Below are 15,590 nucleotides of genomic sequence, written 5' to 3'. Positions count from 1 at the left end.
GGTGGGTGTTTATCACTGCGGGCGGGCGTTCATCGGGGCGGGGCGGTGTTTATCACTGGGGGCGGGTGGGTGTTTATCTCCGTGGGCAGGCGGGTGTTTATTGGGGCGGGCAGGTGTTTATCACTGCGGACGGACGGGTGTTCATCGGGGCGGGCGGGTAGGCGGGTGTTCATTGGGGCGGGCGAGTGTTTATCACTGTGGGTGGGTGTTTATCACTGCGGGCGGGCGGGCGGATGTTTATCACTGCGGGCGGGTGGGTGTCTATCACTGCAGGCGGGCGGGTGTTTATCGGGGCGGGCGGGCGTTTATCGGTGCGGGCGGGTGTTTATCAGAGCGGGCGGGCGGGCGGGTGTTTATCAGGGCGGGCGGGTGTTTATCAGGGCGGGCGGGTGTTTATCAGGGCGGGCGGGCAGGCGGGTGTTTATCAGGGCGGGCGGGCAGGCGGGCGTTTTATCGGGGCGGGGCGGGTGTTTATCACTGCGGGCGGGTGTTTATCGGGGCGGGCGGGCGGGTGTTTATCGGGGGGGGCGGGCGGGTGTTTATCGGGGCGGGCGGGCGGGTGTTTATCGGGGCGGGCGGTTATCGGGGCGGGCGGGTGTTTATCGGGGCGGGCGGGCGGTTATCGGGCGGGCGGGTATTTATCCGGGCGGGCGGTTATCGGGGTGGGCGTTTATCAGGGCGGGCAGGCGGGCGTTTATCGGGGCGGGCGGGTGTTTATCACTGCGGGCGGGTGTTATCGGGGCGGGCGGGCGGGTGTTTATCGGGGCGGGCGGGTGTTTATTGGGGCGGGCGGGCGGGTGTTTATCGGGGCGGGCGGGCGGGTGTTTATCGGGGCGGGCGGGTGTTTATCCGGGCGGGCGGGTGTTTATCGGGGCGGGCGGGCGGGTGTTTATCGGGGCGGGCGGGTGTTTATGGGGCGGGCGGGCGGGTGTTATCGGGCGGGCGGGTGTTTATCGGGGCGGGCGGGCGGGTGTTTATCGGGGCGGGCGGGTGTTTATCGGGGCGGGCGGGTGTTTATCGGGGCGGGCGGGCGGGTGTTTATCGGGGCGGGCGGGCGGTTATCGGGGCGGGCGGGTGTTTATCGGGGCGGGCGGGCGGGTGTTTATCGGGGCGGGCGGGTGTTTATCGGGGCGGGCGGGGGGTGTTTATCGGGGCGGGCGGGCGGGTGTTTATCGGGGCGGGCGGGTGTTTATCCGGGCGGGCGGGTGTTTATCGGGGCGGGCAGGCGGGTGTTTATCGGGGCGGGCGGGGTGTTTATGGGGCGGGCGGGCGGGTGTTTATGGGGCGGGCGGGTGGGTGTTTATGGGGCGGGCGGGCGGGTGTTTATGGGGCGGGCGGGCGGGTGTTTATCGGGGCGGGCGGGTGTTTATCGGGGCGGGCGGGCGGGTGTTTATCGGGGCGGGCGGGTGTTTATCGGGGCGGGCGGGTGTTTATCGGGGCGGGCGGGCGGGTGTTTATCGGGGCGGGCGGGCGGGTGTTTATCGGGGCGGGCGGGTGTTTATCGGGGCGGGCGGGCGGGTGTTTATCGGGGCGGGCGGGCGGGTGTTTATCGGGGCGGGCGGGTGTTTATCGGGGCGGGCGGGCGGGTGTTTATCGGGGCGGGCGGGCGGGTGTTTATCGGGGGCGGGCGGGTGTTTATCGGGGCCGGGCGGGCGGGTTTTATCGGGGCGGGCGGGCGGGTTTTATCGGGGCGGGCGGGCGGGTTTTTATCGGGGCGGGCGGGCGGGTTTTTATCGGGGCGGGCGGGCGGGTGTTTATCGGGGCGGGCGGGCGGGTGTTTATCGGGGCGGGCGGGCGGGTGTTTATCGGGGCGTGCGGGCGGTTATCGGGGCGGGCGGGTGTTTATCGGGGCGGGCGGGCGGGTGTTTATCGGTGGCGGGGCGGGTGTTTATCGGGGCGGGCGGGCGGGCGGGCGGGTGTTTATCGGGGCGGGCGGGTGTTTATCGGGGCGGGGCGGGCGGGTGTTTATCGGGGCGGGCGGGCGGGTGTTTATCGGGGTGGGCGGGCGGGTGTTTATCGGGGCGGGCGGGCGGGCGGGCGGGTGTTTATCGGGGCGGGCGGGTGTTTATCGGGGGGGGCGGGGCGGGCGGGTGTTTATCGGGGCGGGGCGGGCGGGCGGGTGTTTATCGGGGCGGGCGGGCGGGTGTTATCGGGGCGGGCGGGCGGGTGTTTATCGGGGCGGGCGGGCGGGTGTTTATCGGGGCGGGCGGGCGGGTGTTTATCGGGAGGTGGCACGAGGGGAGGGGGCGGGGCCTATTCTGGCTGCAGCCAATCAGCGGCCGGGCTGAGCCGCCAATCACGGTTGAGTGACGCGGTGTTTTTTTTAAATCTCCGGAACTTTTATTTTTTTCCAATTAAAATAAATGGATAAATAACCGAATGTCCCGGCGGGGGGGGGGGGGGGGGGAGCGGCGCTGCGGGAGCGCGGCGCGGGGGGGCGGTGCTCGGGGAGGGAGGTTTCCAGGGGGCCCCTGGCAGCTCGCGCTACTTTTACCTTTCACACAAACACCAGAGAAGAGAAGGAAAACAGCTCGGCCGCCAATTCTCACCTGGCGTTCGCTGCTCCATGGAGTCCCCAGATAAATGCGGGCGGTTACACAATCCTCATGATGCTCAGATTTTAACGGGACGGTTGATCGCGGTCTCGGAATCTTTTTAAAATTTATATTTTTTTCACTTTCTGACGAATCTGCGGAAGCAATATGGCGGCTCCCCTTACCCGGCGTGCACCGCGGGAGTCGAGGATCTGCGGGAGCGCGACAAGAGGTGACGCCGGAGCGGGCTCCGCTCGGCTCCTCCAGCACCCACCCCGCCCCCCACAGAGCGGAATCGCGCCGCGCAGCCTCGGAGGACCAACCTGATCCCAACTCCCAATGCCCAGCCTGCAAAGTGTTGATGTGTTGGGAGAGAATTGGAATTGAATTGATTTATTATTGTCACATGTATTGGGATACAGTGAAACGAATTGTAGTCGTCTTGCTTTAAGTTTATTCTAAGATTAAAAATATATTTCTGTTAAGTTTATTTATTAGTGTCACCAGTCGGATTACATTAACCCTGCAATGAAGTTACTGTGAAAATCCTCTAGTCGCCACAGTCCGGTGCCTGTTCGGGTACACTGAGGGAAAATTTAGCATAGACAATGCACCTAACCAGCACATCTTTCAGACTGTGGGAGGAAACCAGAGCCCCCGGAGAAAACCCAAGCAGACACGGGGAGAACATGCAAATTCCGAACATCTGGGAGTGGAACCCGGGTCCCTGGTGCTGTGAGGCAGCAGTGCTAACCACTGTGCCACCATGCTGCCCACCCCACCCCAACCCCCATACGTTTGAATCATATGGCAACAGCTACTTAAGTTTATTTATTAGCGTTACAAGTAGGCTTACATTATCACTGCAATGAAGCTACAGTGAATATCCCCAGCTCTTGGGAAGATGTGACACTGCCCCACTCCCAACACCATTTGTTTTCATAATTAGCAATTCTCAAAAAAATATAGAACCTCTGGTCCTGCCCCAAAACATTACGATACCTGAAGCAAAAAACCAACGAACATGCATTTTGTTTAATGGCAAAATTCTGCAGATGCTGGAAATCTGAAATAAAAACAGAAAATGCTGGATGACCTCACTCTCCTACAGAAATGCGGAAGAATAATTTGGATCCGAAATGTTAACTGTGTTTCTCTCTCCACATATGCTGCCAGGCCCGCTGAGTTTATCCAGCATTTTGTTTTTGGTTTCATCGTGCCTTTTTTATCTTCTGGTTCTTAGCAGGTCAAAATAATCACACTTATGGCTTTAATAGGCTTTGGCGGACTTTTCAGTCTACAAGAGAGTGTTCTGCAAACAAGACGTGTTTTACTAGTGCTCCTGTTTTCATAGTTATTACTGTTATTAGTATTCTGCTGAGTTACTGTTATTCTTAATCTTCATTATTTATTGATTTGATTTATTATTGTCACATGTATTAACATAGTGAAAAGTATTGTTTCTTGCACGCTATACAGACAAAGCATACCGTTCATAGAGAAGAAAATGAGAGAGTGCAGAATGTAGTTACAGTCATAGCTAAGGTGTAGAGAAAGATCAACTTAATACAAGCTAAGTCCATTCAAAAGTCTGACAGCAGCAGGGGAGAAGCTGTTTTTGAGTCGGTTGGTATGTGACCTCAAACTTTTGTATCTTTTTCCCGATGGAAGAAGGGGGAAGAGAGAATGTCCGGGGTGCGTGGGGTCCTTAATTATGCTGGCTGCTTTGTCGAGTCAGTGGGAAGTGTCGACAGAGTCAATGGATGGGAGGCTGGTTTACATGATGGTTGGGCTACATTCATGACCTTTTGTAGTTCTTTGTGGTCTTGGGCAGAGCAGGAGTCATACCAAGTTGTGATATAACCAGAAAGAATGCTTTCTATGGTGCATCTGTAAAAGATGGTGAGAGTCATAGCTGACAAGCCAAATTTCCTTAGTCTTCTGAGAAAGTAGAGGCGTTGGTGGGCTTTCTAACTATAGTGTCAGCATGGGAGGGACCAGGACATGTTGTTGGTGATCTGGACACCTAAAAACTTGAAGCTCTCGACCCTTTCTACTTCGTCCCGTTGATGTAGACAGGGGCATGTTCTCCTTTGCGCTTCCTGAAATCGATGACAATTTCCTTCGTTTTGTTGACATTGAGGGAGAGATTATTGTTGCTGCACCAGTTCACCAGATTCTCTATCTCATTCCTGTACTCTGTCTTGTCATGGGCGGCACGGTAGCACAGTGGTTAGCACTGCTGCTTCACAGCTCCAAGGTCCCGGGTTCGATTCCCGGCTCGGGTCACTGTCTGTGTGGAGTTTGCACATTCTCCTCGTGTCTGCGTGGGTTTCCTCTGGGTGCTCCGGTTTCCTCCCACAGGCCAAAGATGTGCGGGTTAGGTTGATTGGCCAGGTTAAAAATTGCCCCTTAGAGTCCTGGGATGCGTAGGTTAGAGGGATTAGCGGGTAAATATGTGGGGGTAGGGCCTGGGTGGGATTGTGGTCGGTGCAGACTCGATGGGCCGAATGGCCTCCTTCTGCACTGTAGGGTTTCTATGATTCTATGATTCTTTGAGATCCAACCCACTATGGTGGTGTCGTCGGCAAACTTGAAAATCAAATTGTAGGGGAATTTAGCCACACAGTCATAGGTGTATAAGGAGTATAGTAAGGGGCTGAGAACACAGCCTTGTGGGGCACTAGTGTTGAGGATGATTGTGGAGGAGGTGTTGTTCCCTATCCTTACTGATTGTGGTCTGTGAGTTAGGAAGTTCAGGATCCAGTCGCAGAGGGAGGTGCCGAGGCCCAGGCCACAGAGTTTGGAGATGAGTTTCATGGGAATAATAGTGTTGAAGGTTGAGCTGTAGTCAATAAATAGGAGTCTGACATAGCTGTCCTTGTTCTCTAGGTGTTTCAGGGTTGAGTGCAGAGCCGGGGAGATGGCATCTGCTGTGGACCTGTTGCGGCGATAGGCAAACTGTACTGAATCCAGATAGTCTGGGAGGCTAGAATTGATTTGTGCCATGACTAGCCTTTCGAAGCACTTCATAATGATGGGTGTCAGAGCCACTGGCCGATAGTCATTAAGGCACGCTGCTTGGTTTTTCTTAGGTACCGGGGTGATGGTCATTTTCTTGAAGCAGATAGAGACCTCAAATTGTTGTAAAGAGAGGTTGAAGATGTCTGCGAATACTCCCGCCAGCTGATTTGAGTGCACGTCCGGGTACCACAACCGGGCCAGTCACTTTCCGTGGATTGGCCTTCGAGAAAGCTGCTCTGACATCTGCAATGGTGACCCCAGATACAGATGCATCCAGGGTGGAGGGGATGCTCTCGCTGACCTCTTCCTCAAAATGGGCGTAGAATGCATTGAGCTCATCAGGGAGGGGTATTAATAGTCTTGCGATAATACCACAAGACTATCACCTCCCCTATTGCCGCTTGGTGTCCCAACATGTGTAGGTTCAATGGGTAAATGTATGAGGTGATAGGGCAAGGGAGAGTACCTAGGTAAGGTACTCTGTCAGCTGTTGCAGATTCAATGGGCTGAATGACCTCTTCTGCACTGTAGGGATCCTATGATTCTATGAAATGCCATGGCACAATCTTAAATATCAATGTGTTTATCCCCATTGTCAATGTCACACCTCAGGTTGAAAGAATAACACTCAAAATCACAGATTAAGCTGTAAGGGTCACTTCATTTAATCTGCAATGTCATCTAACTTCCGAGCAAATGCATTTGACCTTGGATGACCTTCATCAGTGCATAACACAGTACCTGTACAACCCAAGTATCTGAACACATTCGGTTATCATTATGACAAGTACTGCACTGGAGTGTCAACCTTGATTTTTGTATGCAATGCCCTGGAGTAGGGTTTGAACCCAGAAACCTTGTGGTTCAGAAGCAAGCCTGTTACTATACAAGCCATAGTTGACACAGTTGAGGTAGATGATCAGCCACGATCGAAGTCATGGTATTCGATACCCCTATCCCTAATGTTCCTATGAAGTACTTTACAATATGCTAATGCTTATAGTGATTTCACCAGTGTGGCTTAGATTAGAAATGTCAAATCTGCCAACAATGTGCCAAATTCCCATGAGAATTTTTCTTTTAAAAGTAAGGTCCACTGGGACGGAATTTCCTGAGATCTTGGATCCCACGAGCTGGGCCTTGTATATAAGTGATTCATAAACCTTAACTCACTCAATGTTCTCAGCAGCTATTTCCCCAAGAGATTAACCTCTCTAAGTTCCTTCCCATGCTCCTTTTCCTTGCCCGACTGCACTCACATGTATTCTCCCCGCCTGTTCACTCCGTTCCTCTCACTGAAGATGTTGCCTGCCCTGGCAAGCATTTCGGCATTTTCTGTTTTGGATTGAGTTTCCCCGTGTCCACAGTGTTAAGTTACAAGGAACGTTTTCGTCACCTGGTGTCATCTCAAACATTTTTTAAAACAATTTATTCGCAGAAAGTTGTTCATCGCTGGCCCGGCCAGCATTTATTGCCTATCCCTAATTGTCCTTGAGAAGATAGTGGTGAGCTGCCTGGTGTGAAATGGCCTAGTACAGAGCAGTCCTACACCACCTGGCTGTTGTGAGTTCCATCAGGAACCCAGCCTTAAGTTATGCCGCCATTTTGTGTCAATTAGATTCCAAAACCTGTTCATACTGACCCAAGCATGGGAATATAATGGCACACTAAAATCTAAACTTTATTTATTAGTCACAAGTAGGCTTACATTCACACTGCAAAGAAGTTACTGTGAAAATCTCCTAGTCGCCACACTCTGGCGCCTGTTCGGGTACACTGAAGGAGAATTTAGAATGGCCAATGCACCTAACCAGCACGTCTTTGGAGTGTGGGAGGAAATCGGAGCATCTGGAGGAAACCCACGCAGACATGGGGAGAACGTGCAAGCTCCACACAGACAGTCACCCAAGCCGGGAATCGAACCTGGCTCCCTGGAGCTGTGAGGCAGCAGTGCTAACCACTGCGCCACCGTGCCACCCCTCAGACAAATCTCAGACTGCGTTAATGACTGATGCCACAAGTATCGACAAGTCTATTTAATTCTTGAGCGTTCATTTAACATGTGACACAAGTGATTTGTGGCAAATAATTTTTAAGAGTCACATTAAATAATATCCAAAATAAACTTTTAATGTTCAGAAGGAACACATATGCATGCTCGCTCATCTGTGTATATAAAATGGTTTACTAATTAATAGTTAATTTCCACTGCCAACATTTCAGCCGCAGAAGTGACTTTTTACAGGGACTGGTAAAAGCACATTACAGCTCATTTACAGCAGTAACTGTGCCGACAGTAAAACAGATTTATCACACGGTCATTTTGTAGGTTAGAGTCCACTATCCAATCATTGCTTTTGGAGCAGTTTGATACAACTGAGTGGCTTGCTGGGCCATTGAAGAGGGCAGTTAAAAGTTAACCATATTGATGTGGAGCTGGTGTGACGTATAGGCCAGATCAGCAAAGGACAGGTTTTTCTCTGTAAAGGATACAAGTGAACCAGTTAAATTTTAGTGATACTCTGACAGCTTATTTTTCACTTTTTATTCTATCTCGATTCAGACTTTTGTATAAACTGCATTTCAATTTAAATACTGTCGTGGTGGCATTATGGTTCCACTGGATGATTATTCTTGGCCTCTGGGTTGCTAGTTTGATAACAGTTTAGCACTGTGGGTGTACCTGCACTACAAGCAATTCAAGAAATCAGCTCACCACCTCCACCTTCTCAAGGGTAATTAGGGATGGGCAATAAATGCTGGCCAGCTAGCGGCACCCACATCCCGCCAACTAATAAATAACTTACAAAAAATAAATAACCACTACACACCTGAGGGAAGGTGTTGATTGGATTTCTGCAGAGGCCTACACTGTCTCACAATACATCCCAGCCTTTGGGTATGGTTTCGAGTGTCTTATGAGGTAAGAACCAGGGAGAAGAATTTAAAGAAGCACTTAGCTAAACTCCGTCACAGGGAACACTCCGCACCGGCAACTGTTTCTATGGATCCACCACCGTTGGTGTCCTTCACACCATCCTGTGAATGGGAAATTTTGCCCTCTAAAAACTCAAGAGACAGTCATCTAGACAATGAAGATTCTGGCTCGGACATGGAGACAGAGGCGGCAGACACCCAGCCAGAGGTTGCCACTGAGGACGAGCCCCCTGTAGTGGCTCGTCATTGCTCTTTGCCTATCTGTTACATACCCCCACACCTCCCCCCGTCCCCTGTCCAGATCCTACAAGCAATGAGGATGAGGCCACGTGCAAAGAGACAGAGAAGGCCCCATCGTCATGAGAGCAAGGGGGAATCCTCAGTCTCGGGGGAAAGGAGGGGTGGAGGAAGGGGTGTGATAACAGCCACGATGTCCATGGGGAATCATTGATTGATCTCCCTATGGGGCTCATTGAATATGAGTTCCCCTGGTAACAGGCAGTGGCTTGACCAGCTGGAACTCATTACCTGAGCCATTTAAAAAAATTCATTAGTAGGACATGGGCGTCGCTAGCTGGTCAGCATTTATTGCCCATCCCTAGTTGTCCCAGGGCAGTTGAGAGTCAACCACATTGCTGTGGCTCTGGAGTCACGTGTCAGCCAGACCAGGTAAGGACAGCAGATTTCCTTCCCTAAAGGACATTAGTGAACCAGATGTGTTTTTCCGACAATCGACAATGGTTTCATGGGGTCATCAGTAGATTCTCAATTACAGATTATTTTTATTGAATTCAAATTCCACCATCTGCCATGGCAGGATTCGAAACCAGGTCCCCAGAACATTAGCTGAGTTTCTGGATTAATAGTCTAGTGATAATACCACTAGGCCATCGCCTCCGCATAAGGCAGGTCTCGGACTGGGCCTGCTGAACTGTAATCCCAGGTAGGGACTCGTGTGTGTACACCACGGTAATAGTTTTACTTTGCATTATGTAAATGATGTTTCTTTCCAGTCAAGCTTCCTTAGTCATTACATTGTTACATCACTAAGACCAATTATTTCAATTTACAATACGTTTGTCTGTCATTAGTTAGCCTCTCCTTCCACCACCCACTGAAAGTCAAGGGAAACCTCATACACATTTTTGTCATTCTCAGATCTTTACATTCAGCTTCTTCAATTCCCTCCCCTTACATAAACTCCAGCTTAACTGCCTGAATTCTAGCTCTCAGCCACATCCTCTCTATCCTCCATTGGCTCCCAGTCTCTCCAATAATGAATACAAAATCCTTGTCCTATTTTATTTAACCCTGTGTGAGCTCATCCAGCACCACCTCTAGTAACCTTCGATAAATCAGCATCCCAAAACATGCCTTTTGATGCTTCTTTCCTGCACATTCCCCTCTCGCTTCTGGAGGCCAGCTGATCCTGAATCACTGAATTTGCCTCCCTGAAGTTCATGCCTTGCTAATTCCCTCCCCACCTTCAAAAGCATGCACAAAACTTATTTTATGTCTTATGATTCTAATTACCTCCGTAACTCTTTAAAACTATCTTTCTCACCACATTTATATTACATTAAGAATGCTGTGTAAGTGAAAGTTTTGTTGCTGTTAGCATTTGCTGTTTGTTACGAGTGTGTGTGTGTGTGTTTTTTTAAAAGACAAAAATACAATTACTAATGCCTTTTTTTCTGGCTGGATTTTTAATAAACTGTAGTGTCATCAAGACAATGGAAAGGCTGCCAGTCAGCCAAATGTAAAACATGCATTCTGCCCCCGAGGTGGGATGAAAGGGAACAGACTCTCAAATTCCACCTCCTCCACGCACCCCCGCCCCCCCCCCCCCCCGCCCGCCCCCACTCACATCCAGAGCATGAACAACCCCCATCTCCTGTTGAACTTTACACTATCATGCTTCAAAGGTTCCTCAGATGAAACATCGAAAATGTAATTATCTGTTCTACAACGCAATGACTTCAGCAGATATGGTAATCAAATTCCTCTGGAATATGCAGCCGGCAAGGTTATTTAAGAACTGTATTATAAAGTCAGGGGAGAGATCCAAAGGATATACTGAAAAGCTGCAAAAGTCGGGTCTCTCTCTCCCTGAATGATTGTACCTGAATATTGCAGAGCAAGAAGAGCAATTTGCTGCAAACTAAGATCTTTTGGAGATAAAACGTGGAAATGGGCTCTGTCCAGCTACACCCAGTCAGACTACTCAGCAAAATGACTACAATGTGGAATCACTACAGGGATGCCAGCCAAAGGATAGTTTACCGTATATTTCTTTAATTGTTTATTTTCCTCATGAACAGTAGTTTATCTGTAAATCTATCCTCTTATTCGACCATCTGTGTAAGTTGGCAGGGCAGGGAGAGGAGGGGGGGCAAGGAATGTGTATGAATGGTACTAACAATTCACCTAGTCTTTTTTTAAAGTTAGGAAGTAGCTTCTATAAACTTATCTCATTCGTTGATTTAAACTCAGAAATTCTAGGGCGGCAAGATGGCACAGTGGTTAGCACTGCTGCCTCACAACGGCAGGGACCTGGGTTCAATTCCTGCTTGGCTCGCTGTCTGCGTGGAGTCTACACGTTCTCCCCATGTCTGCATGGGTTTCTTCTGGGTGCTTCGGTTTCCTCCAACATTCCAAAAGACATACTGGTTAGGCACATTGGCCATGCTAAATTCTCCCTCAGTGTACCTGAACAGGCACCGGAGTGTGGCGACTCAGAGATGTTCACAGTTACTTCATTGCAGTGCTAATGTAAGCCTACTTAAAGTTTATTTATTAGTCACAAGTAGGCTTACACTAACACCACGATGGAAGCCACGTAAAATCCCCTAGTCGCCACACTCCAGCACCTGTTCGGGTACACTGAGAGAGAATTTAGTATGGCCAATGCCCCTAAACTGCACATCTTTGGACTGTGGGAGGAAACTGGAGCACCCAGAAGAAACCCACGCAGACACAGGGAGAAAGTGCAAACTCCACACATAGGAGATAGAAGCAGGAGGAGGCATTTGGCTCTTCGAGCCTGCTCCGCCATTCATTATGATCATGGCTGATCATCCAACTCAATAGCCTAATCCTGCTTTTTCCCCATAATCTTTGATCCTATTCGCCCCAAGTGCTATATCCAGCCGCCTCTTGAATACATGACGCCTTTCTAAAGACCTTTTGCCTCTACGGGGTCTGTATCCCTCTATTCCCTGCCTATTCATATCTGTCAGGATGCTTCTTAAACGTTGCTGTTGTATCTTCTGGGAATCGAACCTGGGACCCTGGCGCTGTGAGGCAGCAGTGCTAACCACTGTGCCACCGTGCCACCCACCATGCCACCCACATTACTTGAGGCACTAATAGCTAAACTAAAGTCTGTTTAATTCTTTATAATCTAAAAGTGTGCATAATCGGACTGCTGCAGTGCTGGCAAAGCACACCCTTGGTAAATTCACATCAAACCCCTGTTACAGTCGGACTTGGAGTAGTAAATGAGGGGAGTCTATTTTTACCCCTCCTCACGTGGTTTAACATTTTGTCATTCTGTATTGTACAAAGCCCACTTATTGTATCCAACCTGGCACAGGATGGGGTGCCGATCAAGTAGGCCGCGTTGTCCTGGATTCTCAAGTGTTGTTAGGGCTGCACTCATGCAGTCATGTGGAGATGCATGACGCCCATTCTGCCAGAGTGCTTTTGAATTCTTCATTAAAAACTCTGCCAAGACAAAGTTTTTGAAATTCCAGGCTACCCTGAGTTTATTGTTAACGCATACCAAGCTTCCTGTGGAGTTTAAACAAATATCAAATGGGCCCCATGTTAATCATAAACTATTTCCTTTAGGAAAAAAAACAGATGTTGAAAGAGCAGAGATGAGGTTGCAACCCATTTGTCCAAAATAAGAATTGTAGTTTTCGGTTATCAGAATTTGGGTGCCTGAGATGCTGTAAGTTTGTGTTAGTTTTCATTTTATACTGGATCATCTGCCCAGTGTAAACATTAAACAAATGTTTGTGTTTCAGCTGACCTCTTCTTGACCTTTTTTTCCCACAACTATCGGAAGGCCAACTCCCCATATCCTCAACTTCCGCTCTGGACGATGGTGACTTCTGCTCTGAACACAGATTTTCGGCTGCTGAAACCCTGTGGTACCTTAACCTCATCCAGAACCAGGGGTCACAGTCTACATACAGAGTAGGCTATTTAGGACGGAGATGGGGAGACATTTCTTCACCCAAAGAGTAGTTGATGCCAAAACATTGAATATATTCAAGAGATGGCTAAATATAGCACTTGGGGTGAATGGGATTAAAGGTTATGGGGAAAAGCAGGATTAGGCTATTGAGTTGGATGATCAGCCATGATTGTGATGAATGTCAGAGCAGGCTCGAAGGGCCAAATGGCCTCCTCCTGTCTTCTATGTTTCTATGTTTCATGTAGGTGTGTACTACTTAAGTGGTTTTCATCAACTGAGCCCATCACATGAGATTAATTTTCTGTCAGATGTCACATGAGTGGGAATCTGAGCTAATTTTCTTCCACTCACTATCTTAGGGACACTGAGGCTAATTTGACTGGGCTCAACTACCACAGCACACACCATTGTGCGAAAATTACCCTTTGCTTGCTTCAGTGTCACTACTTCAATTTTCTTTTAATAAAAATAAAATAATCTTCTTGCTCTTGCTTTGACTGCTTATTTCATCAAGTGTGTTGAAAATTGCATTGTGCAGTTTGTCCACTTAAAGCTACCATACACACTTATTCCAGCAGAGGGAGTCTAGAAGAAGAATTTTAAAAATATATGTTTTAACAGCACATGACAGCTTAGTGCTAAACTATTAATCCAGAAACTCAGCTAAAATTATGGGGACACAGGTTCGAATCCCACCATGCTTTTGGTGGGGCCAGAAATCCTACCGGTGGGAATAGGCGGAAAATCCAGCCTGTGGTATATCCATGATGCCAACATCCTCCAATGCGCACTTTCAGATTGTAAAGGATTATAAAATCATAGAATCCTACAGTGCAGAAGAGACCATTCGGCCCATTGAGTCTGCACCAACTCTCTGACAGAGTACCTTACCAAGGACCTCTCCCCCACCCTATTCATGGTTAATCCCATCTAACCTACACATCTTTGGACACTAAGGGGTAATTTAGCATGGCCAATGCAACTGACCTGCACATCTTTGGAGTGTGGGAGGAAACCAGAGCATCTGGAGGAAACCCACGTGGAAAATGTGCAGACTCCACACAGACAGACACTCAAGGCTGGAATCGAACCTGGAGCTGTGAAGCAGCAGTGCTAACCACTGTGCCACTGTTAATCAGACAGTCTTTCTGAGATTAAATCAATGAATGAAGTAAATTTAATGAAGCTACTTAAAAAAATAGGTAAATTGCGAGCACTATCCTTACGCACACACACACATTCCCTGGGCCACATACGTACATACACACACACTAGTACAGATGGTAGAATAAGAGGACAGACCTAAAGCTATTTTATAGTTCATGAATAAAATAACAATCAAATAAATAGATAATTATATATATTAATATGTAGTTCTTTAGCTAGTTTGATTCTACATTGGACATCAAGTGGAGCAAGATAAAGGTTTGTGAGCAACTAGGAAGCAGCACTCAAAACAAGTAGACTTAGGCAAAAAGTGAAAGAGAGAGAAAACAGTTAAAGATAAGGGTTCTTGACTGGAAGAAAGCCAAAAGTCTGACATGGAAATACCAGAACTATCGCAGATAAACTGCAAAGAGAAATGATCAGATAAGACAACGGCACACAATGGGAAACATTCAAACAGAACATAGTCCCAATAGAATTAAAAGGAATGGAGCAAAAGCTGGAGTTATCTGAATGAGTCGGGAAATTTAAATTATAATGAGACTTACATTTTAAGCAAATATCACAAAAGAAAATCAACCAGTGTGAAGGAATTTCTAAACTCACAAAAAGTAAAAGAACTGTTGATGAATGAGCATGGTCTTATTGAAGATGGTTGCAAAGGCCGAGATAATACATGAATGTTTGCCTCAGTTTTCATGTAAGTATGTGCTAGTCTCTCTTAAAATTTTGGAACTCTACCAAATAGTACTGTGGGAATACCTCCACAAGACTCAGTGCCATCCTTTCAAAGGAATGTAGGGATGAGCTCCAAATGTTGTATCAATAAAAATCCACTGTATATCCATTATCAGCATGCTCCATCAGAAGTCTAATAAATGTATCATATGCTACTTAATTTTAAAAAAAAATCTATGCTACTTGTCCCTAATTAACCAATGCCTTTCTGGGTGAATGGTAATTTAATCCTGCATTAGGGGCTCAAATTTTTACTCTCCCTGGGAATGGCCTGGCAGGTATGGGTGGGAGTAAAGTCAGATGGGATGATGGAGGGGGGGTGTCTACCCTCCTCCACTGGAATTTAACCAGCTGGGGTGAAGATAATGGACGGCCCAACCTCCCTTGGGCCAGTTGATGTTGCTGGTATTTAACCAGTGGGTGGACGAGGAAGGGAACGCTGGCAGCCTGGCTCTAGACTCAGGCTAGGGGCAGGGGCGGGGGACTATTCCTTCTGTTTGGACACCATGTGCCTAATTAAGGCTACCCTCAGCAGTAAGCGCTGTCCTCACTTGAATTTCTCCTAGCCTCCCAATCACAGACACCTCGCACCCTCGCTGGGGCCTGCCACTAACCATCCAGTCCAGCCTGCAGTGACAACCCAAATTGGGGATTGACTGCCGTACCAGCAGTGGTCACAACTCCCAGTAGTGCTACTGGGACTGGTGAGCTACTGGTCCTCAGATTGGGAACTCTTGGAGGTGAGAGATCCCCCCTACGTAGGGGCAGAAGCCAAAGCCTCAGCCATTTAATTGCCTGGCGACCATACAATCTGGACACGTTTCCTCCCAGCAGAGTGGGGCTTACATCGACCTTTCAGCTGGATGAGGGTCACCACATCCAGTAAAATGCAGCCGATGATTTGTGGGAGTTTGTGTATTATAGATGTGACTCTGACTAGTCTACAGTTACCTGCCCTGGCCCCAGCTCAACTGAAATGCTCATCC

At 48.8% G+C, this 15,590-nt stretch overlaps 1 protein-coding gene across 6 annotated transcripts in view; it reads right to left on the bottom strand.

Annotated features, from left to right (window-relative positions):
* The window catches only part of zfat (zinc finger and AT hook domain containing), a 113,263-nt gene extending 110,430 nt beyond the window's left edge, over positions 1–2,833 (bottom strand). For 4 of the 6 annotated variants that reach the window (XR_013498298.1, XM_078215801.1, XM_078215804.1 and 1 more), the window contains exon 1: positions 2,550–2,740. Coding sequence is in view for 4 of the 6 variants with exons in the window: in XM_078215801.1 (XP_078071927.1) it covers positions 2,550–2,568 (19 nt within the window). In the remaining 2 variants the exon portion in view is untranslated. Of the gene's footprint in view, positions 1–2,494 lie in introns of all 6 variants that reach the window. The other 2 variants (XM_078215799.1, XM_078215802.1) reach the window with 2 other exon arrangements.
* Positions 2,834–15,590: the final 12,757 nt, after the last annotated feature.

Source organism: Mustelus asterias, chromosome 7 (genome assembly GCF_964213995.1).
Source record: "Mustelus asterias chromosome 7, sMusAst1.hap1.1, whole genome shotgun sequence".
Classification (NCBI taxonomy): Eukaryota; Metazoa; Chordata; class Chondrichthyes; order Carcharhiniformes; family Triakidae; genus Mustelus; species Mustelus asterias.
This window is presented reverse-complemented; position numbering and strand designations above follow the sequence as displayed.